The 27798-nt window shown below is 34.2% G+C and overlaps 4 protein-coding genes across 7 annotated transcripts; 1 reads left to right on the top strand and 3 right to left on the bottom strand.

The window, feature by feature from the left end:
• Window positions 1-2631: 2631 nt before the first annotated feature.
• On the bottom strand, window positions 2632-5273 carry LOC136417315 (uncharacterized). Of its 2 annotated transcripts, none has more exons than XM_066402969.1 (3): window positions 5185-5273; window positions 4637-4764; window positions 2632-3478 (listed from the first exon to the last, which is right to left on the bottom strand). In XM_066402969.1, exons 2-3 carry the CDS (start codon window positions 4678-4680, stop codon window positions 3010-3012), a joined length of 513 nt encoding a protein of 170 aa, XP_066259066.1. In that variant the 5' UTR covers window positions 4681-4764; window positions 5185-5273; the 3' UTR covers window positions 2632-3009. The 2 variants fall into 2 exon arrangements, with proteins under 2 accessions (XP_066259066.1, XP_066259065.1); XM_066402968.1 differs by having other exon boundaries at window positions 5067-5201.
• Window positions 5274-5791: 518 nt separating this feature from the next.
• On the bottom strand, window positions 5792-10410 carry LOC136417254 (uncharacterized). 2 transcript variants are annotated; one of them, XM_066402857.1, is made up of 5 exons: window positions 10233-10410; window positions 10013-10096; window positions 7414-7869; window positions 7136-7353; window positions 5792-6956 (listed from the first exon to the last, which is right to left on the bottom strand). In XM_066402857.1, the coding sequence occupies exons 2-5, from the start codon at window positions 10074-10076 to the stop codon at window positions 6846-6848; spliced, it is 849 nt and encodes a 282-aa protein (XP_066258954.1). In that variant the 5' UTR covers window positions 10077-10096; window positions 10233-10410; the 3' UTR covers window positions 5792-6845. The 2 variants fall into 2 exon arrangements, with proteins under 2 accessions (XP_066258954.1, XP_066258955.1); XM_066402858.1 differs by having other exon boundaries at window positions 7142-7353; window positions 10233-10409.
• A 518-nt stretch (window positions 10411-10928) lies between these two features.
• Window positions 10929-23296, top strand: LOC136417195 (beta-1,3-galactosyltransferase 5-like). 2 transcript variants are annotated; one of them, XM_066402763.1, is made up of 3 exons: window positions 10929-11046; window positions 19650-19715; window positions 21980-23296. In XM_066402763.1, exon 3 carries the CDS (start codon window positions 21982-21984, stop codon window positions 23095-23097), a length of 1116 nt encoding a protein of 371 aa, XP_066258860.1. In that variant the 5' UTR covers window positions 10929-11046; window positions 19650-19715; window positions 21980-21981; the 3' UTR covers window positions 23098-23296. The 2 variants fall into 2 exon arrangements, with proteins under 2 accessions (XP_066258860.1, XP_066258861.1); XM_066402764.1 differs by lacking the exon at window positions 10929-11046 and adding an exon at window positions 19249-19359.
• On the bottom strand, window positions 23121-27504 carry LOC136417196 (mitogen-activated protein kinase p38b-like). The gene is made up of 7 exons (XM_066402765.1): window positions 27274-27504; window positions 26870-27047; window positions 26671-26814; window positions 25425-25659; window positions 25273-25352; window positions 24971-25223; window positions 23121-24390 (listed from the first exon to the last, which is right to left on the bottom strand). Exons 1-7 carry the CDS (start codon window positions 27375-27377, stop codon window positions 24323-24325), a joined length of 1062 nt encoding a protein of 353 aa, XP_066258862.1. The 5' UTR covers window positions 27378-27504; the 3' UTR covers window positions 23121-24322.
• Window positions 27505-27798: the final 294 nt, after the last annotated feature.

A 27798-nucleotide genomic window follows, 5' to 3' on the forward strand; every position in this document is an offset into this window, starting at 1 on the left:
TCACGACATGTCGACGCACTCCCATCATTATAAGTTCCTGTTTTCACACGATTAATCAAGGAAAAATCATGTGATAACTTACATAACTGTGTTTTTATATCAGTCATGAATTTTTGGCAAAAACACGCGTTTACTGCTTGCTTCAGTGCTCTATTATCCCTGACATTTGAATGTGAATGAGCTAACATTTTGTTTTTTAAAATAGATATGATATCGAGGCAATGGAAAGTTGTTTTCTGGTTCTATATCGACAATGGGTCCTATCTCTTGAGGGTCCCCTAACGGTACTCTATGCAAGGTGTAACATTTCATCGTGAAGATGTTTCAGGGGCCGATACAAAATAATTAAAAATGCTAATAGGCCCATGGCGAAAAACGCACCATTTTTGGTGTACAGGGCACACACAAAGTGTCACATTTTTTCTCATATTTTGCGTTTTTTTACGTAAGCCTTGAGTTTTGTTTTTTTTAATTTCATACACCTATTTTATGTTTTGCATTTTTTTTCGAACACCCTGTATGAATTCTGATGCCAAATTTAAATTCCTCTTTCAAATCTGTCACTTTTTGGTCTCTTGCAATATTTTCGTATCTTTCACCGTTTTCATAGAATTTGCAAAAATATCTATCGATACAAATTAAGAATGTAAAGGAAGTAAGGAAAAAATAATCATCCGGATCAGTTATTAAAATATCAAAATAAAAACAAATGTAAACGAAAACGAAAACAAAATTATGAAAACATATTGAAAATGTCCTTTAAAAAATGTGAATTTTTACCTCCCTGTATATCGGAAATGATACGTTTTTCACCATGGGTCTATTAGTATTTTTTTCTTGTTTTGCAGAATAGTATCGCTCTGTAAACTATTTTCACGATGATATGTTACACCCTGTATATCCTTGTTTAGAGGCACACGCCAATCAGAGTGATTAGTAACAGTAAAAAATATTTCAAGGTGGTTCCCCCCTTGGGAGGATATCAGCAAAATTTCCAAATTTTGAGGTGTCATTTTCCGTTTACAGCGACTAATTTGGATCCTAAAGTAATCCTGAGAAACTCTATTCATTTCACTGACCTTTGAAAATGTATTTCAGGGCACCTCTATTTTATACCATCCTCAAAATATTGAAAATTGATCAAAGTAATCCTGTATCTTAAAAACGAAAAGAAATATTACCTCCCTACTGGCTTGATTATTTTGCGTAGTTAACAAATCGAATTCTCTTGGTAGATTTAATGGCCACTCTACTTCACGTGTTCCGAAACACAAAAAAAAGTTGTAGTTTTCTCTGGACAGAGTTTCCGAAGCGCTTTCTACTCCAGAACTTTACTGAACCGTACCACGTTAGCGCCTAAAATCAACGGTAAACACTTCAGCCTGAAGCACTACAGCAAAATCTTTTTCCCTTTCATTAGTGCCAGCATAAACACCAACCAGTCCGTTCAAATAGAACCACTTGTGTACCAGTTGACTCTATTGCCGACCATGTCTATTCCTCGGGGTAGGCTATTATGACCTCCAAGAAGTTTGAGGATTTAATTGTTGTTGATCGCCATCCATCAGAAGAGCCGGGTATCTGTCAGCAGCCTAATCTCACATATTGTACATGCGATGGTGACCAAAATGTACAACTAGACGAGAGTGTGCATTCTATATGTGGCATGCTCGGCCTTTAGCTTCATTATCACCACTGCGCAGGAGGGCCAATATAGAGCCCGTGGGTTGAGACCCCAGGTGCAACCAGACGCCCTTTTGCACCTTTATAGGGCGCACGTGGCTCTCTCAGTTTCGAACGAGATGTGCTTGTGCCAGGATAACTTGAAATCTAGATGGGTCACCGTCTGGAGATATTCAGGGGCTAAGCCACATAGAACGGTTTCCGGTCGTGATGTCTCTTTTCTTTTGTTGTTGAAGAGAGTCAGCACCGCAGAGGAGATCTTCAATGTTTAACTTAAAATCCATTAATTTCGTGCGGTTTTCAACTATTTAGAAAATCCCGTAATTTAAATCGAAGGCTATTTTTTTCCTAATTTATTTTATTATTCGTTGCTATTTATCTGTTTTTGCGCAACAAACATCATTTTGTACAAATGCAAATAGGACTAAAAGCGAATACAATTTTGTTTTTGTTCCATTTACTGAGTTTGGCTCTCCTCTAAACATCACGCCTATTTTATACGCAGTCATCTGTGAATATCCGTTAATTAAACATTTTTTATTGTTTAATCGTCAGATTGTCTAGTTGTTTCGCTGACAGTTTCCTATGTTGTTTTACCTTTAAATAAATACTCGTGTATTGACTCGACTGCAATATAAACGCTTACTTGTATAGTGTCCACATTTCAAAACAGATTTATTAGTTGACTGAACACTGCAAGTGAAATAGGATAAATTATGTTTTTCCCAAGCAAAGACGCCTAATAGGAGAAAAAAATGATATAAATATTGGAAAACAAATTGAGCGTTCTGGCAGAAAAGTTTGTATTTTCGCAGCATATTAAGACGGATGCGCCCCTCCTTAAATATAAATCAATATGGAAATGGAATACTTTTCTCTTTAGCTGTAGCAGAGGGCATTGAAATGTAATAGTCTGGTCCAGGAACGTGCATCAAATGAAACATGCAAAAGGTTTATTCCCAGTTTTATTAACATTTAGAACTTTCCCAGGTAATGGTCAACGTATAACGTTAGGCACACTTGTAAATGTATAAATAATAATCAACAGAAATATTTCTTCAGGTTTTCGTCACCCCACCGAGTACCTCCTATTAATTTCGCCCCTTCTAAAATGCATCTTAGAATGCATTAAATTATTTGCTTCCCTTCTTACCTTACAAAATTTATAAGTATGCCCCCACCATATAATTTTATAAAATGTATATTAGTATTAAATCACAGAGCTCATCCATACGCACCTCTGCTAAGCGTGCATGGACCCATAACTCATCAAACATAAACACAAACTTAACAAAAAAAGACAACAAATTAATAATTATCAAATCATTAAGCAGTCTTCTCCCTATCGATAAAATCATTAACAGATTTCGCTACAGGTTTCCTTTGTGGGGTAGCCAGTACTGAATTTTCTTCCTCCTCAGGGTCGCTACTTTCCTCACTCTCCTCTTCATATTCGATATCGTCAAAAACTTCGGCTCTAATGGGGTGAGGAGAAGGAGAACGTGGTGGTTTAGGTGGGGGCTCAATTTTTTGTGGTGGAGGTAACTCTGGGGTTCTAGGTTTTGACATTGAGATGGCTGACGGTTTCTGTGCGAGAGGTGGCGGTCTTACTTGGGGTTGAGGAGTGGGAGGGGTTGCAGGGATTTGCGGGGAAGGAGTACGAGAAGGTTTTGGAGGCTCTACGATCGGTATTCTTGATGTTGGATCATTTTTTTTGGAGGGTAATGGACAAACTACGGCTGTCTCTTTGGGCCCTGGTGATTTTTTATAGCTTAGTTTCTCCCAGATTGAATTTCTTGAAAAGAAAATAAAAGAAAAAAACAAATGAATAAAAAAATAAAAATAGAATTTTAGTAAATTGCTACGTTTAGAAATAAAAGTTTAAATGAAAAAGAACGAATCTAAAATAGTATAAAGGCATTTAGGTACTGCACGAGCCGCTATTTTTAGGAAAGATGTATTTGTATCTGGTGCATCATTAATAACAAATGCACCAAGTCGAGTCCCATCTCACACGTAGAAACAACTTATTTTTAAGTCAGTTCGTTGACACTAGTACTTATATAGACAAGCTGTTTGAAAATTGTTAAATAAGCCGGGAAATACATGTACTTATGACCACTATGTCACCTGTATTATTTACTGTAAAAATATTGTTCTTTATTTATCCCAAATACACGTAGTTTGGGAATATCTCATCGGTATACTGCCTTAAAAAAGGTACTATATTAGGTTAAATATCAAACTTCTAGTAACATGACTAACAAGTCAGCCAGCATAGAAATTCTTAGTAAAGTTATCAGGACTATTATATACATATTAACTCTTAGGTAAGTAGATTCCCCGTTCTTCTAGTTAAAACCACAAGTGACGAAATATTAAACGTAAATTGAAGGCAATCTATCCATGATTTTTTTGTATAGTTTTGTAGGATTTCTGAAAGAAGAAAACTCTCAAATTTGAGATATAATATTGAGCATTTTTTTTCCTTTAACTAAATAGTAATAACAACTCACCATAATTTTTTAACCATACAATAATATGTTTCATTCGTTATTTTAAGGAGTTTCTCTAATAAAACTTAAAAGTATTTGGCAACTTTGATAACACTGAACGTTTTCTGTAATTAATTAAAAAGAACTAATAATGTACGGGTTAAAACATATAAATTTATATTCACCAAATCATCAGGAACGTGACTATGTAAGTGTAATTTATTATGTTTTTCAGTTATAGTCAAGTATAGTTTTAACTAATTTATACAATAAATCTGCTAATTAGTTAATTTTCATTCTGTTTCATCGGTCAACTACATAAATTATTCAAATATTTAAAAATTATAATAAATCATGTTGTTCAAGCATTTCTACTTATAGCTGCACACTCTCAAGCCTTAAGGTAAGACAACAGGAATTATTCTGGATATTGATTAGAAACAAATTTGCTAACTTACCGGTATTCCTTGTAAGACAGCACTGAATACCACAAAGCAAACATATTTCTTGGTTGAATATATTTGGAAAAAGTATTAAAACGTACTGCCTTGAGAAGTAGTATGACTGTTGCTTAATAAGGGACCACCTAAAAATCATTACTCAAATTATAAAAATGTAATATACTTTAATTTTTAGATCACTATATTTTACTCCTATTTATCCATTATTAGGTAATAACATGAGCTGTCTATTGATCTATAACTAAATCTAATATTAAGTGTATCTCAGAGGTTCAGGATTTAAATTACCTGCAAATTTTGTAACAACACACCAATAAGATTAACCAATAAGGAAATATTTAAATATGACCTAATAAAAATAGCTCGTCTCACTCACTAATAGGGAACTTGCAGGTCTAAAATTAAAAATAAATGCGGAATTACTCACCGCACTAGAAATTCAACTTAATTCTTCTGACTGAAGACAATTTGGTGGTCAATAACGTATATTACCGAATTTAGCAGCCACTGAAAAACTGTGTCAGTAAGCACACGCTTTAACTTACCCTTTATTGTCCTTTCAGGATCGCAGGATATTTTCAGCAAACAGCTGAAATAATTCCGTTCCAGTGCCACCCACATTACACTATGGTGTATTGTTGGTTGTATACGATTAGAGCGTTAACATTAATTAGTGGGAATTTCATGAATTTAAATTTTATTAGTTTTTGAGACAAAGTAGCTGGATTTCTGATTGAATAAGAATGAAATAATTAAGGTAATTTATTTCGTTGTATAGAACCTTCGTAAAGCCGCATGCTTGTTTGCGCAAATTTCTGGTGGTATGCTACTGACCTTAACAGTGGTAAAACGGGGTTTGACCCTAAAAAATATTACCCTGCACGTTTTAACAAACAGTTTTTAATATTTAGTTGTGTGGACTCTAGGAAGTAGTGGAACGAAAAAAATTAAAGATTAATATTTCCAAAATTGTATAAGCTATAAGGATAAAGGAAAACTCAAATTAAATTTTGGTACTGACAGCAAGCTACTATTTGGTTTCTTTATGATGAAAGAGCTTGTGATTAATGAACTGGTCTTCTTTTTCGAGACACCTTGTATAAGCAACTTTTAATTGCAATGATGATGTTAGATACATTAAAAAAACAGATAATAACTGCAAAATTCTATTTATCCTCAGGTTCTTGCAATGTTAAATTTATAACTTTGTGTAGTCGTATTTTTCATACAGCTGCACCTACACTACAAACTGCTAGACCTACCACTACGACCTTAATAAGTTTTATTGTAACCTAAGGACGAAACTATCTCGATAAGATTTACAAGAAGATATATTGCACTTAGAAGATAGAAACTAACAGGTAATCAAAAAAAAACCTCGTAATAGGCGATGACCCGTAAACATAGAACATTGATTAAGCCACTTACTATTTATCATCAACCATCTGACATTAACAACAGGTGAACTTATCCAAAACATGCCTCTGATATTTCAACGCCTATTCGAGGACCATTGATCATCTTTAAGAATAATTCCATAACAGTTGTAATTATGGCATTCTTACTTTACTAAAGCAGTAGATTGTGGGAAAAAAGTGTTTCTTCCACTTTAATAGAAGAAATTTAACATAGCAGTTGCAACAAAATGATATTTGGATAAAATAGCAGTACAAGTGATACCTATATAGAAATAAAATTCAACAACATCTGAGAAGACAGATAAAAACACAAACATAAGAAAAAGAGTTTGTACTTGTTAAAACAATAAAACAGAGTCTTAATAAATATACAAAAATCACAAGTAAAAAAGTTATAAATAGAAAAAATCACTGTAAACGCAGTACGGATGAGACCTTTTTCTCCTTTTTTAATTATACCATATTAATTATTGCTTTAATGTTATTTTATACATTACACAAAGGATAAGACGGTAATCATAGCCAAAAACGTAGATTCAACAAATGAAACTCAACATAAAACTTTGCTGAATACAACATTCAGAAATGCATAAATACTAAAATAACTCAATCTCGATTTCAGCGTATAAAGTATAGTACGGTTGATTTAAAAATATGCAATTTCCTAAGCCTATGACTAATTAATAGGTAAATAATAGAAGTGTAAAAGTTTGCCTTACTCTACTAGCTGAAACTATAACTGATATGCATCACAGATTCTAAATACTTCTATACAAAACCTTTCTTATTTACAATTTTGTATGTTTCACAGTGTCTGTCCAATAGTTTTGAATTGTCATTGCTTCCAAGCTGTTCAAGAAAGAATCATTGTCCAGACTGTACATTTCTTCTGAATTATCCTGTAACAAGAAGAATTGTTAAATTTGCTCAAAGCAACAAAGAACAATATCTCAATAATCTATGACTAAACATCATGCTGCATCTCTCAAAGGAAAGGCTTACTGGGCCGGTTTGTGCAATATGACCATATTTCAAAGTTGTGCCCAAAAGACAAACCTTTAAACATACAACTGCTTACTCTTACTGAAGCATCATCAATGTATCCACTTGAATCGGGATTGCTACATCTGTCATTAAGTACTTGAGGCCTGTTGAAGCCCTGGTTTCGGTACACAAAAAAGCTGATCCCACATATAACACCAACAATTACTATGCAAGCCAGGGTTATGCCAGTGATGCCAGCTGCTGACAAATTCCCTGTAGTATCGTCAGTATGTAGGTCCGCTTCTTCTATACCTAAAGCAACAAAAATATATTTTAATTTTAAAAAAAGTATTGACGCTCACGAAAACGAACCGATTCTTTCTGACTTCTGTACAAAACTCTGATTATAGCTTAAGTCTTCTCCGAGGAATGTCCCGTTTTCAGTGTGATTACTCGAAGTGATGCCTTTATTCCTACTGAACATAAATCCAGTGAAGTTGCCACTCAGACTTGGTTCAGTAACATTTTGGTTTATCACAGGTAAATCTCTATTGGTGTTGTTAATCCACTCGCTTGCGTTGTCGCTTGTCGGAACGTCTAAGGGGATCACCTCCAGTTTTTCTGAATAGACTGACGATTTAGAAGACTCATTTCTTGCATACTGGGAAATATTTCTCAATATTTCTAGACTAGAATTTCTGGGCGGAATTGGAAGAGTACTATGCTCCGATTTATTTGCTTCAAGCTGAGTGGTGGTATTTGTGAGGGGCAGTACTGTGGTTGAAAAGTTGGAATGTAAAGTTGTCAGCAATGAATGGCCGACTATAACTGCAACAAAACGTAAAAAAAACCCTTTCAGTGCGCATCAAATACCTACAAATTATAATTATTAAAACCATTGTTATTCGCAATTCACACTATCAAATTACTGACGCACTAGCATTTTTCACTGACCAACGTATGCGGCAACACTAAATAAAGAAAGGAAAGTAGTTTGAACTACCCAATGAGAAAATCTGTTTTGAAAACAATGTTTACCGAGTCGCAAATAGAATTTCCTTATTTTTAATTTATATTGATTTTTTCCTAGGTGAATACACCTTCATGAGTAAGTTCAAGGGCAAGCGCAGTTAATAAACCGTAATTAGGAAAACAATTAAAATTTCGTTTTACGGAAATAATAAAAATATTCGGTGAACTCAAAGATGTGACAAGAACATCAGACAAAAGTAATTGATATGTGGAAAGTTCACTATAGTGGATTCGAAGATTGCGCAAAGCAGGTCAGACAAAATTAATTCATGTGTTAGAAGTTTACTGAAGATGCAGAGCGAAAATTGGTAAGATATGTGACACATTAAATTTGCATATAAAGGCACGTTTCTCGAATCTTATAGATGTATTAAGTAAGTAAGTAATAATAGGCTTCTTCCAACACTTCCAACCCGCGATGAAACGGTTTGGGAACTCTGTAGAGTAATGGTATTATGTATTTTGCACACAAATCTTTATTGTGGGTTGCCTAGACGCAAAAGGATCCTCGAAGTATTCTGGAAAGATTTCCTGATGGGTTGGGATAAATCTAAGTAAGTTTTTGAAGCCATTTTTATGAAAAACGCTTTACATGTCACAACATACCTCCAGCTGAAACAAATACCCATAAGCCAAAAAGTTCTTCAGAAGGAACAAAAGTCATCGAATTACCCTAAAAAATTGAAGCAACAGAATTTTCCAAAATCCTAAGATTTTGAGAATCAAGGCAAAATCCTTATGGAAGCTATAAAACTTATAACACTCTTAGAAGATACCAGGAAACGTTCCGAGGGGAAGCTACAAATCTCTCATCAATTTTTCATTTTTAATGAACATTTATAATGAACATTTATAATGAACTTTTAGAAAGACTTAAAACACTTATGAAGGAAAGTTCTTTGATATCCTGAGACTGAAATCTAGGCAAACTCTTAAAGAGGTATAGAAAAGAAGCCCTTGGAAATCTCAAAGAAAAGTTCTAAAAGTCTCTAGGAAATCCAGAAAATGGCTCCAAATTAATATGAAGATGAGTCACCATTAAAACACTGCAAAGAGTATATTAATCATTAGAATCTCGATATCATTAGAAATTCTTCCATCTGAGCCACATTTTGTTTCTGAAGCAAATACACAGTGTCTTTTTACTATAATCACACAAAAGAATTGATTAGTAAATTAATTTTTTAAACCACTGAGTGTATTCATATAACTAACTACCTACTAATATACCTACTCATAACACCAATGCACATCATGAAGTATTGGATAGAGGCTGAAGTTAATTGAAATTTTAATTGCACAATAATTAATAAATAACTAAGGTCTTAATGTTATTATCAGGGAAAAAAACTTGTTTGGCAACATATGCAGTAATACGTCCCATCTCAAGGCAACTCAGACGTAAAACCACTTGTTTGTAAAGTTATCTCCCTATGTAAACCATGTACCTAAACAATAAAAAATTACTCACTATCCCAAAGAGGAAAAAATGAAAGCTGAATCATATTATTGTCTGAAATTGATTGCATGATGTAACTGGAAAGTAGATTATGTCTGTTTTGAGAATGCAAATTACTGCAATAATTTCTTGTTACAATTTTTTAATTATGTAGGAACATATTGGCATAACATTGCATAGTTGCATTGAGAAGACCCTGATGGGCAACCTTATGAATTCCTAGAATTCTGGACTACCTGAACATGTAAGGTTTCCTTAGATTAGTCATAGTATTTGAATATTGTGTGGTTCAGAAAAGGGTATAGTACTTTTCACATACCTATCTGCCTTAGAGAGTATAGAATGAACATTAATTAAAGGGATTATCCTATTGGGATTTGAAAATTAATGTAGATAGCAATGATTTATCTTGGTTATTATTAATATTTAATTGTGACAAAACCTGTGTATAAGGAAGTTTATTTGACATAACATTCTTACCACAAAGATGTTCACTGAAGAACAATGTTATCCAAAACCAGTGCATCCACCAGTAGTGTGTCATGACTTTATAATCATTAGAATCTGAAATTGAAGGAAATTGGGTAATAACAGCAGCATGAAAACTAAACAATACAAATAGATACATAGTTTCAGCAAAATAATTGCATTGGAATTTGGTATTGTTTTGATTTATCGGACAATCAAAGTTTTTGTTTACCTGTCCCTCAAGAAAGTGTTAATTAATGAAGTTTTTCTTCGGCTGCCCAATAATCATTATAAATCAAAATAAAAACTAATTTTACACAATCTTTTGTATACTCTCACTCAACTACTCAAAAGCAAAAGCCTTTTGTAGTGGACACGCGCAAACCACTAATCATTCATGAAGAAGGAGTAGTGAGTGGGAATGGTCGTGATTTGATTGGTCGTGACTCGGAAAAGAAATGAATGAAATGACATGACGTGACAAGGCAGGGCACTACTGACAGGCTTCTTTCATATCTACTTTTTCAGAATGATGTAGTATTTTGCCTAGAGAATGTTTTGTTATTATATTTTTATATTTCTCAATTTTAATTAGCAAAATAATTGTTCGCATACGCTCTTAATCGTCTACATATTTTTTTTCTAGTTTGCTTTTGATTTGAAACCAAATTTTTAAGAATCTATTGATTAGCAGTTCTATTGATGGTAATGGAGTGGAGTTTTTTTAGAAAGAAATCTTTCAAATGAGTGACCGCTCGCACACAACTAGCATCCAAACGTAATAAAGTTTCTTTCCGTTTACACTAGCTGCCTCCCAGCCATTTTGTCTTCTACGTGGGGACTCGGAGTAGTTGGAGCTGTGTATATAACAGAGTTGAACCTTTCACTAGTCGATAATCTAGGGATGTGTTTGTCGATACTTATTTGACAATGCAGCGTAGAGTGTGTCATTCGTGTCAGTTCAATATCACTAGAAACGTATCATGGCTTGGTTATGTATGTATGTTTTATCATGTATACTGTGATTAAATTACGGTAACTCGTAGGTGAGTGTTTTATAATTTTCGTTCTTTCATATTTGTAAAATTATCTTATCAGTAATAGATAAAAATTCCATTGTCAAAATACTATTTTTCTCGCGGGATTTTCAAGTAGAGTCAGTATTACATTCTGAAGGAAGTCCCGTGTATCCGTATTTTTGGATGTCAAGGCTGACCATCAATTTAAATTTGCTTAAATTCTTATATAATTACTAATACACTTTAATATAGTTACCTAAAAATAGCCAGATAAATACGTTTCATCTACGCGTTAAATAGCCCTTTTGTATTCAAAGAGCACTGAGCAATCAGCAATATCATGTTATTCCTAACTACATGGGGTTCTCTACATTGGGGTACGTAGCGCTCCACTACGTAGCACAGGACTCTTTCAGTTGGAAGCTATGCTAGACATCAAACTCCACTTTTTTACTTAATTCAAGTGTTAATTCACGCTAAATTTAATCAATCTCCACTCCATAATTCAAAAAATAAACTTTCATTTTTAGAAATCGGCATATAAACAACTCTTATAAGCATCATAGAATTTGGGTAATTAACCTCCTTAAAACCCTTTTACTTGCAATGAAACCAAACTAAAGTATAATATGTAGGAACTAATTTTTTAATTTTGTCATCATACAGAAACAAATTAATTCACTTAAAGGCCTATTGTAGGTGTTTCTGCCATCTTGCCAAATTTGAGCAGTAGCCTAACCAACCACTTATTTAATCCTGTTCAACTCTACTCTTTACTTTACGTACATTAAGAGACAAGTTTCAAAACCTTAAATCTTGGTACACATTGGCTCGTTTATTGCATCTGTAAATTTTCATTCAACCTTGGATTCAACTGGGACAGCAAGGCTTTCAATAATATGAAACGTAAATGATTGGAACCAGTTCCTAAATTTATGACACCATTTTTTAAAGATCTTCAGTTGGCTTCTGCCTTAAGAGAGTAATGAATTATTTGACTATTTCGTTAATAATAATTTAAAGGAAAAAAAGCTTGTAGAAACATGTCCACAATCGCTTTATTTCTGCAATCAAACCATGAAGTTTAGGAAAAATCGCTTTGTAGCATATTTTAAAATATTCTTACGATTTAATTAAAATTGTCGCCGTTTAATAATATTCTTATAATGCATATCAGATATATCAGAGTTCAACCAGAAACTTCAGGGACGTGTACACGATTCTGTCCTGTCGGAATTTGGTTTGGTAAACACCCAGTTTAATGTATAGCAATAATCGTTTAGTTTCGTCTCAGTTGCCGCCGTTGCAATGGTTGGTGAATGTGATTATTAAGATTAATTTATTCACAAGAGTTCCTAACAGGATTTTTCCGAATTAAACGGTGGATTTATTATATTAATTATTTATTAAGCTGCTGTTAACGTATTGTTAGAACTTCACACTTGAAACGCAAAAATCTCATACAGTTCTATAAGCCACATGTCGCCAGTTGTATTGTGGAACATGTTTACAACATAGTGAGCGTCTTCTTGTGCCGCAGAAAAGCGGTTCGTTTGGTATTATACTACACATGCTAATACCACCAGACCATGACTCCTACTCCTAGGATGTAGACACACTTGATTGGACTCTCTTTGTTGGAAATCCATCCGTCAGTTCTTGTGCTTGGAGGGATTTAACGATAAAAAATTCGTCCCAAATGAATGGTTTAGCCATGATAAAGTTCAAAGCCCATGCCTTAAGGCAGAATCCTTTTGACGCTCGTTTTGTCGGACTTTTCAGAATAGGAAATTCAATTTCTTCCTCGAATCACGTCCCTTATATATTAAAGTAAGGGGCAAGAATAGATTTGTTGAACTTGGAGGTATCTGTATTATAGTAATATCTATATATCAATATCAATAATGATCAATAAATAGGAGACTTCAAATGATCTCGTTATTATCGTTTATTTACGCAGGTCTGATGTCCAGGTCCATAATTTATCGCAATACATAATATATTACATAAGTAACCCATATTTAAATGTGCACACATTATAACTTCTGTTTATCAGTCAAAAGTCTGAACTATTTCCTTTCCTCATTTCGACTTGATCCGAATAGTTTTCCTACTACATGCATACCTCATTTTAATCTCTAGTTCTTCGAATGATTTATTATAGTAAGTTCATTGACTGGGCTAAATGGTGCTTAATATAGACCATTACAACTAATTATGTACATCTCTAACATTTTCTTGCCGTGAAAAAGTGGCTTATACTTTCAGATTCATAACCCATAGACATTTTCAGGTTCAATCCTGTTGAACGACGTCAATTGCGTTAAGTCTAACAAACTTCTTATGATTTTAATTATAAACCAGATGTTCATAATACGTTTTAGTGTCATACAGTTTTATTACAGGAAATCGTCTGGAAGAAACGCATTAGGGGTACTCAGGGCTCAAGCCAGGCAAAAAGCTCTGTAAACCCGTTCTATTATGTATTATTATGGGTTATATATTCGTAAGAGTTTTTGACTGCTTTCATAATTAATGTGAATTATCCCGAAACCAGCGCTGGAAAATCTTAACTCATCAAGTTGTCGCACAGAAGCAGCTTTAAGTTGGCTGAAACGACTTGTAACGGAAATGAGCTGCAGAAATTGAATAAGCGACATTTCTAAATGAGTAACTGCTAGCCCAAAATGAACCGAGTTCTGTGCGCCAACGAATGCTAATTTATTAATCCTTCACGATATTATATTATTAGGTATAGAATTTGTGCACCCAAATCTAGGGACCACCTTCGAATAAAATATGCGCCTTCCAAGAACTATTATGTAAACCGCCTCGATTAACTGTTAAAACCGCAGAGAACATCTAAATGTATAGCTAAAGAAACTACTTTCAGTCCTATGAGTATAAAATTTTAACGAGCTCTCTTGGTGGTAATGGTGAGTCATTAGTAGACATCCATAACAACTCGGTTCGTGAAGTTATACCTTTGAAGCTCAAATTCCCAAATTTTAATCGCAATAACACAGCAATATGTTGTTTTTTTGGTACGTTGGGCTTTGCATGACTAAATTGGAAGAGCAAACCTAATAGAAGGTATCTAAATGCCCAAGTCTCCTAATAATCAATACAATTATTGACGATGACGTACAGTCTTTTGTGCCATTCTACCTGAGGGTCCTTGATCGTGTCATAGCAGCATTATACTAATCATATTAAAGTTCTCCAACTAAGCATATAATATTAATTACCGGTGTTTAAACATTTACCTTTGCTAAACTACCACATTATAAAATTAGCAATTAGTTAATGACTGCACAATACTTGAGTGGCCTTTAAAGAGTATGAATTCTAGTGTTGGTCCAAAATATTTATTAAAAGTGATCAGTCATTACTGATTCGTTTTTATGGAAATTATTACTTTCTGGAGACTTGTGAGAAGTTATACCTACGTAGAGTTTTTTTTTGGAATTGAAGACGCCTTCAGTGCTTACCCCGTGTCTAATAGGATTTTAATAGATTATAGATTGGTAACTATCTTTTATTTACAGCAACAAAACATAATAATTACAACATATTTTCAATTATGGTCTTTTGGTCATTAAACCATCTATGGGCCAATACAAAAATGTCACTGTAAAAAATTCTGCAAGTAACGTAAGACTTTACTCAATTTGAAAGTGGAATTACCGGAAAATTAAATTTAATCTGTACAGAATTTCTTCTCGAAAATTAAAAAAAATTGCTTTGAATATTTTAGTTTAGAAACGCCAGATGAGTTGTAGTTTGTTTAGATAGTTTCGTCACATCTGAGTTTCTTCCAGTTTTCCAAGAGAACTTTTATAGAATTGATTACGTATGATAACCGAAAATTCGGGTTTCTTTAGAAAGCTCCCTCACTTCTAACTTTTTTTTATTGTTGTTTGGTATGGAAGGTTTCAACAAAAATACCTGTTTTGAGTCTGATTAATTCAGGTCATTCGCTCCTTCTTAAATGTTTTTAGAGCTTTGACAACTTTAGTTTAAAAAAATCGGATAGTTGAGATTCCATACTAGGGTCAGCCGGTTTTGTTCTCCTGATGTAGTCAACTATGGTTCGGAGAACTCATGTAATTCTCATTGAGAATAATTTGGAAGCGTCAAGCATTTTGAGCACTGCTTGATTACCCAATAAAGCTTTATGTTTTTGTTCAACCAGTTCTTTTTTATAATCGCCCTAGGTCTTGTTCGGTATCCTCGGATATCAGGGTCTTGGATTGTTTCCAGGAGCATGTCAGAACAGGGGTTGTGAATGTTGTGATCTGCCAGAATATTACTCTTGGCCAAATATTTCGAAAGAAGCGTCGTGTTTTCTTTTCTATACTTCAGACATTTGATTGAAAAATCTACGTTCGTGCAGGGTTTGTCTTTATTAGTTGCCGAAATTAGTTTTAAAAATTTAAACTAACTCGCTTGCCCCAAATTCTCCCCTCATCGATCCATGTTGGTCATGTCATTTTTCAGTGATGAATTTCCTTGACAAATTCTTGAAAATAGTGAACGCAAAATAGGGTATCCCATTAAAAAATAAGTGTTGGAGTATAAGCATCTTATGGCCGATTCTGTATATTTTTTTGTGATATTTTATGGTATCCTCGCCTATAACCATTGTTTTTTTTGTCTATGAAAAATTCGCAGTGAAAGAACCAACCCCACATGGTGTGCAGTAGGGAAGAAACGGAAATAAAATATTTAAGTCAAAACACTTCTCCCCTTTTTTCTTTCAACATACGTTATTGGTATTCACTACTACATCCTGTGTATGCTTTCGGAAGCAAATTAGCCTGTATAATAAGGAACAATTAGTTCTAAGAATAAATGGGACGTGCAAATGGCTTATCGCACATCTTAAAAATTGTTGCATTTTAGTGACGAAGGAAATGCTTCGATTGAAATAATAAGATTCCAATGATTTTAATGCGTTATTTTATAAACAGGGAATCAAAGTTTGTGGTTGACTGTTTATCGCATTTTTATACGTTTCAATTCAAGGCCAATGGAACGAAACTTCTTAAGATTATCAGCTCGGTCACACAGCGGAAAATCAAAGTCCACTTAGAGATGATTACTTATTTTTAAATTAGAGATTTGAGTATGTGCTTCCCTTGGCTTTCAGCCAGATTTTTCAGTTATTCATTAAATCTGAGGAAAATTTATCGAGGTTGTAGATTGTTTACTAGATCAATATGTAGGTTTTTCCCTGGTTTTTGTGTGACTACGTCCCGCAATTGTTTGGAAAGAAGTCTTCCATGGAAATTTCGAATAGACAAGCTTTGAGTAATGGTTTTTTAATAGCGCTATTTTTCGTATTAGACTCATTATAGCTCTATTGTTTAACTAATTTATCACGAACTTTGACAAGGCAATCTGGTTCACAAGTATTTATACACTTAGAAATCACCATAGGAAAAAGTATTATAGTATATTCACTCCCACAATAGAACGCATTAATTGGATCGGTTACTTTGACTCGTCGAGTTTCCCCTCTTTCTTAAGGTAGAAAGTATTAGGTCGTGTAGTATGAAATGAGTAGATTCTCGAAATGCCACATTCAACTGCGAATAACTTCACTCTAAATCTATATTTGGACTTGACTTTTTTATGTGGAAAAGGCACATTCTTCCTCTTTCGATCAGAGTTTAAAGTGTTAAAAATTACTGAAAACTTTTATTTTTATAAAAATTTTTGTGCAGCCATGCAAAATAGTGAAATTCGTGTGTTAATGAAATATGAGTTCCACCGTGGAACCACAACAGCTCAGGCGGCTCGCAATATTAATGATGTGTTTGGTACTAAAGTCACTTCACAGCAAACAGTATCTCGTTGGCTCATGAAATTTCGTTCTGGCAAGTTTGACCTAACAAATGAACCACGTGGACGACCTGAAACTCAAGTGGATAACGATTATCTGAAAGTGTGGAAGCGTGGTGGAAGCGAATCCACGTCAAAGTGCAAGCGAATTATCGTTAATATTCAGTGCAACCAAAAAAACAATATTGACTCATTTGGCTGAAATTGGTAAGGTGAAAAAGCTGGACAAGTGGGTACCGCATGAGTTGAGCGACATACAGAAAGAACGACGTCTCGAAGCTTGTGTTTCTTTGTTGTGCCGGTATAATAACGATCCATTTTTCAATCGGATTGTTACTTGTGATGAGAAATAGATCCTATATGACAATACCAGACGTTTATCGCAGTGGTTGGATCAAGATGAACCACCAAAACATTGTGCGAAAAAAAATCTTCATCAAAAGAAGCTTATGGTGTCCGTTTGGTGGTCCAACGCAGGTGTCATCCATCACAGCTTCATGAAACCTGGTGAATCGATTACGGCTGATGTCTACTGCCGACAACTGACCGAAATGATGAGGCAACTGACGGTTAAGCAGCCAAGATTAGTCAATCGAAGCGCACCGCTATTGTTGCACGACAACGCTCGGCCACACACCGCACAAGTCACCTTGGCCAAGCTACAGGAGTTGGAATTGGAAACTCTTCGTCATCCACCGTATTCACCCGACTTAGCACCCACTGATTACCACTTCTTTCAAAATTTGGATAACTTCCTGGTAGGGAAAACATTCAACTCCGACGAGGCTGTCAAAGCTGCCTTCCAAGAGTTTATCGACTCCCGGCCTGCACGCTTTTACAGCAGGGGAATCAATGAACTTCCCGTTAAATGGCAGAAGTGTATTGATAATGGTGGTGCATATTTCGATTGACAATAAAAACATTTCATGTGAAAAAAAAATGACTAAAGTTTCAATTCAATTCTACTCATTTCATACTACACGACCTAATATAAAAGTAAATTGGTTATTGCTTTAGCTACCTGTTGGCGTTTATTAGTTCTACACAACTCTCAAGAAGTTTTACTACTACCATGCGTGGAAATTAATGGTCATAACATTTCAATGATATTTGGTACAATGATTTGCATTTGTCAAATTAATTGTTTAAAACCTTTCCTTTTCAACGATCTTTCGCGGATAAACATCATGGAGGATGCTCATTAAAAAGATGATGAGCGAACCTATAGCATCGTCTGAAAGGAATGGAGGTCAAACACAATGAATAAGGTCAAGAGAACAAAAGCTTTGAAGGATCCAAGAAGGGAAGAATAAACAAAATTATACGTTTTCAAATTCCACCTTTGGAGTCATTAAATTTGTGCTATAATTTATTTTAAATTGCGTCTTCCTAAAAACGTGTAATAAGTCTGGTTAATAACGGCTTATTAGCATGGAAGATGCTTCGGCAAAAGGGACGATCAAGCTTTAATAAATAATTAATTAGTAGGTTAAATTAAGATATCTCTTCCGCAACATACTTATGAATATTGATTAGCTACGGCGTACAGTATATCGCTTTTTCTCTCTTTTTTTCGTAGATGAGGACTAATAAAGCACTAGACAGGTCAATGCACAGCAGCTCCTCGACTACTCAGTAAAATAATATACAGCGAAATAACTCATTTTTATGTCCCCATTGACTTAATGACTGTTTTTTACTTTGTATAACAACATAGATATCATGTTTTGGTGACAAATGGTGGTCAGTTAATTTAATATGCTTTATTATTTGACCATGGCCTAAAGGATCCTTCAATTAAAGGCGATAAGATGTCTATAGAACAATTTTTTAATAAACTTTCGTAGTAGACAATAGTATAAACAAGAGAAGCAACATAATTAAAAAAAAGACAATTTCCTTTTAAATCGAGCATATGAATTTAATCAAGGTCTGCAACTACATCAGCATTGATCCATTTCTTGGTGTTATAACGCCTCCCAGTACAACTACTTATTTCTAACATACACAACTAACGATATTACTTTTAATGATACTTGATGAAACTCAATCAATTAAATGCACATTTCAATTAAATATAATTATTTTTAGATCATGTTTACCGCTTCTCTCCGAATCTAACAAGCTTATTCCTTATTTATCAATTATCCAGGAACATCCACTAGCACTATGGCACTGCATTAATGGTCTTATTGATAAATGTTAATATGGGCATTTTTAATGAATTATGAATTTTCTCATGCTGCTTTTATGTTTACCATTAGTATTCCCAGGTGATGAATTTGATAGGTTTAAGTTCACATTTCACTCAACTGTGGGCGGTTTGTCTACTAAGATAATGTTTCATTAGATTTTCAATATTGTGAATCGGTCACATTAAGCTTGTTTTAGTTCAGTTATCACTTGTTTCTGGTAGCTTGTTTATAATTGTGTTGTATTTATTGATAAGTGGAAGTTTACTTGAACATAAACATTGTCGAGTCTAACGCGTATGTGAGCACAGTTTTTTAACTAGTTTAGAGTGAGTTTTTCTACACCTGATGAAAGTTCCGTGACGTTATAATAAAATTAGCATGTCAAACAACTATCGCTCTTTGCGACAAAAACTTTCTGCTTATATTTATTCTTTATTAAATTCTAGGGTTCCTTTCCTCACACGCCCAATTTTACAATTTTGCTTCATGGTACAAACTCATACCATTAATCCATCCACTTTGAGCAGGTCTTTTATTTCTGCATCAAAGAGTATGCAAATATTTTTAACAAACCATATTTTGTTACAGATTTGAACGACATGTCGCTGATACAAAACATACAAACAATATCTTTATTTTTATCTACTTAAATTGGTAAGTATGAAGCAGTTCTAGCCCATCGCGTTATGATGCGCCATGTACGCACATCATAAAGCGATTTCTTGTTTCAAGTTTCATGTTTTGTGTAAGTTTAGTTAGTATGGTAGTGCACATTTCTAAATTGTATGATTTTAGTGTGCAGTGAAAATGCCGTGATAAATTGTATTAACGTGGGCAGGAGGTAATTTGATACCCGAACTACCGGATCCCATAGGTACGACGGTAATATAAACTTGTGTTTATTGAAGTTGAACAAATTGAAGTTATTTGCGGCGGTAATCATGTTAATTCTTTAATGTAGATATTTCCACCGCTATTCTTGTAAAAACGAAACACCAAAATAACATTGGCATCATGTATGTCGTGAATACAAAAACATGTAATTAACAAACTAAATACCAGAAACAGCCAAATAAGTGTGGACGTTTAAGTACTTAACAGTTTTGCAAGAAAATGTCAAGGTTTCCGATTTGGCAAAGCTTTACGAAAAGTTACACCTTATATATACATTATCGATGACAATCGGTACCTACATTTTCAATTAGCAAATCCTTAAATGAATGCACATCCATATTCAAAAGAGCTTTAAAACAATAAAGATTAGCCACAAGGGTTACAGACCATGCGTTTAGAACAAAAAATACGTATTAGTAAGATTTTTCACTCGTTGTAACTTAACACTTAAAATTACCGATTTTGAATTTCGTCAATTGTTGCAAAATTGCGTTTCTTTAAAACCATTTGCACACAAATAACTATTTAAAATTTATTTCCCCTAGAAAATCTCGAACAAACAATACAAGAGTCAATTAATACAGACGCATACTTTTACACAAGTAAATTAGATACGGCAATTGTGAAACGTATAGCCGTGACAGTATCATTGTTATTATTCAAGGATGTAGCAATTTTATTTCATTTGCTGAAATTTAGGATGACCGCCATTATCATAAAATATTAGCCACAATTACATTATTAGGACTGTTTGTTGGCGGCAGAAGAATTGGGATCCGGCGTTAAACCACGAATTGGCTATCTTACAAGAACTTTTAGTTTTTGCTTTGTTGTAAGTTTTCCACCCTCAAAAAAAATTGACATGTCAACTTGACGGACACTCAACTTATCAAAGTCCGTCTTTGATATCATTGATTCAGACCTCAAATTCGACATCGTTCTCTTTGCTTAAACAAACATATTAATTGTTTAACCTTCATCGGACAGATTTCAAAAGTTACGTTAAGGACGAACTGGGGTCCAAACAGACCCCAAATATAATATTCAATAATATTTACATATTTTTTTATTCGTGGAATTAAAATTAGCATCTTATATTAAAGTACATATATTATTAAAGAAAACATTGTTACTATAATTTGAAGAATATCTTGGGACACAAAAAGATAGAATGTTTCTTTCAAGCCAGCAATAGACGAACTATAAGTAATAAGTCCTAAGTCGTGTCTACGAATATTTGCATTTGGGCGCCTAATCTTATAATTTTCTGAAAACTTTGACCAGTTAGTACCGTCTTTGGCTATATATTTCCGAACATCTTCACTATTAGTAATTGTTGTTTCCCTATCTTCAGAGTTTTCCTCGATAACCGTAACATCGTCGACTTTTTCAACCTCTGACAAAATATCCTCATTTTCTGAGTCACTCAAGACTTGTTCAGAAACAACATTATCATATTCTTGATTATCTTCTTCAAGAATGTGCAATAAATTATCGTCAGAAAGACCGTTCCGATTTGTAAATATATATCCACTCATTTTTATAATGCCTGTCAATTCAACTACAATACTACTACCTCTAAACTCGACTAAACTCAAACGTCTATTTTATATCGCCATACTGCAAATCCCCCACGAAGGCGTGCAATTTCTGGGTTTCCCAGCAATTGTGACGAAATTCTGACCGACGTAAACAGCGAGCCGGGGTTCACGCGAACCCCAAGATAGAAAAATAAACAATTAACATTAGTGTAAGCATTGAATATTGAGACACACCATATTCTACTACTACAAGGTTTAAACTATAGCTAGAGAAAAGGACAGAATTCAAAACTTTGAATTGTTTCAAATATACTAACAATGGCGTCCACTTGGACCCCGGTCCGTCCGATGAAGGTTAACAAAAGAATTCAGTTTACGAGATTACAGGATTCGCACAGCTAAACCCATTTACCCGCATTTGAGATGGACACAACTGACGTTAAAACTTCCCTGATGATAGAATTAAATTTATTGTTATTTCAGGTATGGGGGTGCCATGGCTATCCCAAGTGCGTTTCATGCACTTGGCATTCGCCTTCACCTTACTGGTATTGGTTTTCTTTTTGCTGTCCTTCAATCCATCGACCCTAAAACCGACGATACCACCCACCAGATCATTCCTAACTTCGGAATCATCGCGGATGATCCAAGGTAACATCAGCTTTCCTGGTGTGCACAACAGCAGCACATCGTCGGAGGCGCCCCCTCAACCTCAAAACTCTAGTAATCACTCCAATAACTCCTCGAATATTCATCAAGTAAACTTAGATCTGACTCAAGGAGTGCCCGCCGAATATATTTACGAAGCTGGTCATATAGATGTAAGTTCCGAAGTTTGTGCTGACTTAGGCAAAGGTGTGAAGCTGCTGATAGCTATCACGTCAGCACCAAGCCATGACAGTGCCAGAGATGCAATTCGCAAGACTTGGGGTTCGTTCGTTAGCCGGAAGGACGTAGCTATAGCTTTTATGTTAGGGTCCATAGCCAACGAAACTATTAACAGGAAACTAGACGAGGAACAAATATTGTATGGTGATATTATTAGGGGGAAGTTTGTTGACACCTATGACAATCTTACTCTTAAAACTATATCGATATTGGAGTGGGTAGATAATTTCTGTCCTAAAGCAGCTTTTGTACTTAAAACGGACGATGACATGTTCATAAATGTGTCCCGCCTGTTAGCGTTTATCGCAAAACATAAGCCAGAACAAAGAACCATATACGGCCGTTTGGCTCGAAAATGGAAACCTATTAGAAACAAAAAGTCTAAATATTACATTTCACCCCAACAATATAAGCCTCCAGTCTTTCCAGACTTCACTACAGGTCCGGCCTATTTGCTTCCAGCCAATTTAGCAAAACCGCTTTACCAGTCAGCCTTAAATCACACCTATCTAAAACTAGAAGATGTGTTCCTAACCGGAATTGTAGCTAACGGGTTGAATATAAAACGTGTACACGCACCGGAGTTTCTGAACAAACGTGTCACATTTACCCCGTGTAATGTCCAAAAAGAGATCAGCATTCACATGGTAAAAAGTGCCGAACAATTCGATTTGTGGAAAAAACTTCATGATATAGCCAAGTGTAAAAAGTGATATTTCGAAATGAAGCATCAAACTCATTGTGATTAGTCTTTATTATATAAATAGTTACTTATTTGTTAACAGTATTTATTTTACGTTAAATTATTTTTCCATTTATTGTATTCCTTGACAAGGTTAGAAAAGATTATAAACAATTTTATAAAAAAACAAATATAACTAGTGTAATAAAGCTGTGAATTTTTCTCTTTAAGTAAGTATTATGACCATTTCTATTGTACTTAAAATATAATAATGTACAAATAAAAATCGAACAAGAAAGTATATATTTGCTCGACTGCTAGTTAAACGCTTCTTTTACTAATTAAATCAATCAACTATATTCAATTGAGGTAACAGGAACTCAAATGCGTTAACTAATTATTCGAGTCACCTGTAAAAAATTAATATCCTAATGAATATCGAAACATAATTGGATATAGCTTAAATTCATCGATATTTTCACAGTATTATTATTGCTATACAAATTTATGCGAGACAATCCATGTTGTCCGTTTATCACCTTTTATCTATTTTTACAAAAAAATAATAAATTTTTCTTGTGGAACAAACCTTACTTTTATTTACTTAATGTTTGTAAATGTTTTGTACAAATCGTAACCCTTCGTTGCTAAATTACACATTAGTGTTCCCAAACAATAAAATATGGGGCAAATATATACATTTAACACGTACCTATGGAACCAAAATTGAAGAAACACAATGTTCATTTGTGGTAGGTACCGTTTATCTCGTTGACTAGACATATAATATTACGTACATGGCCCAACATAATGAAAAAAAAAAGATCAATAAAAAAGGGTTTGTTACTTACATAATGTTTCCAATTTCGCAGATAAACCCTTAATAATACAAAATATAATAAACGCAAAGAAATGAAAAAAACATCTATATTCACGTGAACTATATTTTTGAATAATAGTGTTTCGTAGTGCTACGAATAAAATATTCCATCCCAAAAAAAAATGTGCCAACTTCAATGACGAAATGTAAAAGGTTGCTTTAGAGAAAATTATAAGATTCCCACCATTCTAGACATCCTTGATTTGCAAAACATACACTTAATGTTAAAATTCAAAGGAACATATTCAATATTTATCTGTTATTGACATCATTAGCACCCATCTACGTTAACATCAAACTTCTTTTGTTTTCTAATTTCGTTTAACTATACTAGAGCTTTAACCAATGTTACAACTATTTTGTGAGGTCGTTGATGCTATTCGCGCGCTTCTTCATTGGGCATTGGAACATAGACAAATGAATTTACTTCTTCTAATACTAAGTCTGTAAACAGAAATAAATTTTAGCAATGTTAAAATATACACTCTTATATAGTAATAATAGTGATATCTCCAATAAGAAATTGCAATGTTTTCATAAAAAATTAATAAGTCGGAGGTTCAATCGAAAATTTGCTTTATCTTAGAGTTACTGTGTAGTAGAGGTGATTCTGAGAATTCGCTGCTTGATATTGCAGCCGATTTATTTGCTTCCAGAAGGAAAGCCAAGTCTAACAAAGATTTTTTTAATTGAGGAATGATCTCATGTCACATGTATCAAGCTTGACCGCTTTTTGCGGTATTGTATGTGCTTCTCTCAGTTCCCTCCACAATTTAAGTTGAGTTCGCCTTTTCAACCAGAGATAAGTATAATAAAAATGTAGCATAACTCGGAAAAAGAATCTATTTCATTTGTGCGTCCGAAATTTAAAGCGTTTTCATGCAATGAGCTAGAAAAATGTATATCCTTCATCGTTAATTCAAGGGATAAAAATGGTACTTATCTCAGCTGAACTGAACTAGAAAACTATGCGGTTGAAATGGCTGAAATTCAACCATTTTAACTGTTTTTCACGTTGATTTACCTCTCCATTTTTCGACGGGATAATTAATCATTTCCTCACTCTGGTCGAAAGGTTCGGACGTTGGTTCGTCATTTGGATCGGCATAAGCGGCTAAGTATGGATGCGCCAGCGCTTGTTCTGCAGTGATACGTTTATCACTATCTATTTCTAACATAAGACTAAGTAAATCTATCGCTTTTGGATTTGCACCAACGAAGTATTGACAAAGGTCTTTTTTCGGCATTGGAGGCAATGATTTTATGTAGTTTCGTGCCTAAAAAAGTTATTGTTCAATAAGTTCAGACATTTTGATTAAAACTTACACTCTCTGAAGTAATTCTGTTCATAAATTCATCATCGGGAGTACCCAAAATTTCCATAATTAAGTTAAGTTGATGAATATCTAAGTTTTGTTAAGGACTGCCTTCTCCTGATTAAATATACATAATTTTTTTTTTAAAGCACAAAAGGATACGATCAGTGCCAGGAAACAAGGTTCTTCCAGTTAGTAATTCGGCCATTATACAACCCACTGACCAAATATCAACAGTTTGATTGTAATGCATCCAATTCAGCATTATTTCTGGCGCTCTGTACCATCTAGTAGCAACATAGCCCGTCATTTCAGTTTCAGTGGGCCTTGCTAAACCAAAGTCCAGTATTTTCAATTCACAGTCCTCATTTACTGCTATGTTTGAGGGTTTCAAGTCCTAGAAATTATAGTAATTACTAATAGAAAGTCAGTATCACAAGAATACTATTTAAATGTATAAAACTAGATGATTTACAAAAATTTACAATTTCACTTGTTAGAATACAAATAAAATATTCGTTAATAGAGAATGTGATAAATTATTTGATAGTTTTATGTTTTAAGTTTTACACAAGTATTTATTGTTTATGAAGAATGAAGGGAAAATAAAAAGAGAAATCTGAGTTTTTGTATTGTATACTGTAAACAATCCTCCACTATAACTGGAGTTCTATTGTAGCCCAGCTAATGTAAAGCGCCCGTTACACCTTGCTGGTTGTCCTTTAGAATGTTCAGAATCCTCGCGAACTTAGCAATTTCTCTCAATAACTCCCTGTTTAAGTTTTCTGGCCTAATTATTGTTCTACCACACCCTTTATCTGGCAATTGCTTGACATTTGAACAGAAGAAGTTCCATGGTCTCCTCTTTCAAGACATAGTCAGCATTCCGATTCCACAGATTCCTTCATTCTGTGTATGTGAGCCAAAAGTAGGAGTGGTCTCTCTCCTTCGATAGTCCCATGAGGATCTTCTTAGAGTGTGCCATACCTGTCAGGTTGTGTCAGTGCCTTGGTAACTAAGTTCGCCTTCAGTAGGAAATTTCCAATGCCAATTTACATCCCGCACCTCTGATGTTAACATGGTTAATACAAGGGCATTAATTCCCATTTGAATATCTGAATTTCAAATGATGTGGAAGTAGTTTTGATACTCTATTTTGGTAAGGAGGCATTTGTAAGTGCATCTTTAAAAATTAAGTACAGTCCTGTTTTTGCTGTCAATTCCTGTTTTAACTAATGAATGGATTGTGCAATAACAGTTCATGTTGTTTATAATTCAGCAAAGGACTAATATAAATATGAAAAGAGATATCTCTTAAAGAGAGTACTGTTTCTCAGAATATTCTGTTAATAACTGGCACCCCTGTTTTGACCATTGAAGGTATGAATAAATGTACACCTAAACCTACCCTGTGAATAATTCCAGCTGAATGAATATACTTGAGCCCCCTTAGAATCTGATAAACTAAAAACTGAACATGATCATCAGTCAGTCTTTGTGTTCGAACAATATTATTTAAATCTGCTCCCATTAAATGTGTCACTAGATAAATCTAAAAGTTGACTGATCATTAGTAACTACTATTCTTGTTTCAGGTGTATATTTACCTGACTGTTATCATGTTTAGGGTAAAAAACATCCAGGAGCCCTATAACATTTTCATGTCGCATATGTTTTAGTAACTTCAACTCCCTGTAAGTTCGTTTGGCATGGACAGCAGTTTGAAAGGGACGGGCTAGTTTCTTTATGGCTACTTTTCGTTTGGTTTGTGTGTCCACTGCTGAGCTGAAATTATGACTAATATATATCAGGATAAGCATAGTAGTTAGTGAAAAAGATTGTCCTAATTGTGCATGTAACCTAATCAACTTCTTTTCCAGTATTTTAAAATAATAGGTGGAGTTAAATGGACTCAGGCTAATCAGTGATTAAACCCATGAATTGGCTGATTCCATGATATGATCTTGTACCTTGGGATGTTTTCATCAAATGATAATGAAAGTCTACATACCAAACTTGCCCGTATGCTCCCGAACCCACTGCAGACAACATCTGATATCTTACTGGAACTTCCCATACTGTCTTATTAACTTCTACTTTGTGGAAACTGGTCATTTTCTCTTGATTTTTGCTAATTTAAAACTTGGTCGATTTTTAATTTAGACATTCGATGCACTTTGACAAAATACAGTGACCTACCTGGCCAAAGCAATAACTAAAACTAAACAAAGTATTCGCGACAAAGACAGATGAATCTAGTTCTGACTGTGTGGGAGAGATCAACGATAGCCCTCGACACAAAACGAATTTCAAATTTTACGGGGACCGCTATTTTTATATTCATGAGATACAGCTCGGTATTTACGAATGTGCAAAAAATAGGCAAGACTGAATATTTTTCTAATTTTATCTAATGACTTGATAACAAATTAAAAACCTCTTAGTAGAGCTGTTATTTATTTTTTGTCTGTCTCCATTTATCTTTCTTATGCTCAATTATATACTCACATTCAATTAATTTAATTCATATTGCAAT

The sequence above is a fragment of the Euwallacea similis genome, chromosome 27, assembly GCF_039881205.1.
Source record: "Euwallacea similis isolate ESF13 chromosome 27, ESF131.1, whole genome shotgun sequence".
Classification (NCBI taxonomy): Eukaryota; Metazoa; Arthropoda; class Insecta; order Coleoptera; family Curculionidae; genus Euwallacea; species Euwallacea similis.

Coding starts and splice junctions, on each gene's coding strand:
- LOC136417315 (XM_066402969.1), bottom strand. CDS start 4,680: ATGTTTGCTTTGTGGTATTCAGTGCTGTCTTACAAGGAATACCG. Junction 3,479..4,636: donor CTGTCTTACAAGGAATACCG/GTAAGTTAGCAA, acceptor TTTCTTTTCAAG/AAATTCAATCTGGGAGAAAC.
- LOC136417195 (XM_066402763.1), top strand. CDS start 21,982: ATGGGGGTGCCATGGCTATCCCAAGTGCGTTTCATGCACTTGGCATTC.
- LOC136417254 (XM_066402857.1), bottom strand. CDS start 10,076: ATGACACACTACTGGTGGATGCACTGGTTTTGGATAACATTGTTCTTC. Junction 7,870..10,012: donor CTTCAGTGAACATCTTTGTG/GTAAGAATGTTA, acceptor GTTTTGTTGCAG/TTATAGTCGGCCATTCATTG. Junction 6,957..7,135: donor TTGATGATGCTTCAGTAAGA/GTAAGCAGTTGT, acceptor TTCTTGTTACAG/GATAATTCAGAAGAAATGTA.
- LOC136417196 (XM_066402765.1), bottom strand. CDS start 27,377: ATGACCAGTTTCCACAAAGTAGAAGTTAATAAGACAGTATGGGAAGTT. Junction 26,815..26,869: donor CTAAACATGATAACAGTCAG/GTAAATATACAC, acceptor GTCAACTTTTAG/ATTTATCTAGTGACACATTT. Junction 25,660..26,670: donor CAGCTGGAATTATTCACAGG/GTAGGTTTAGGT, acceptor TATAATTTCTAG/GACTTGAAACCCTCAAACAT.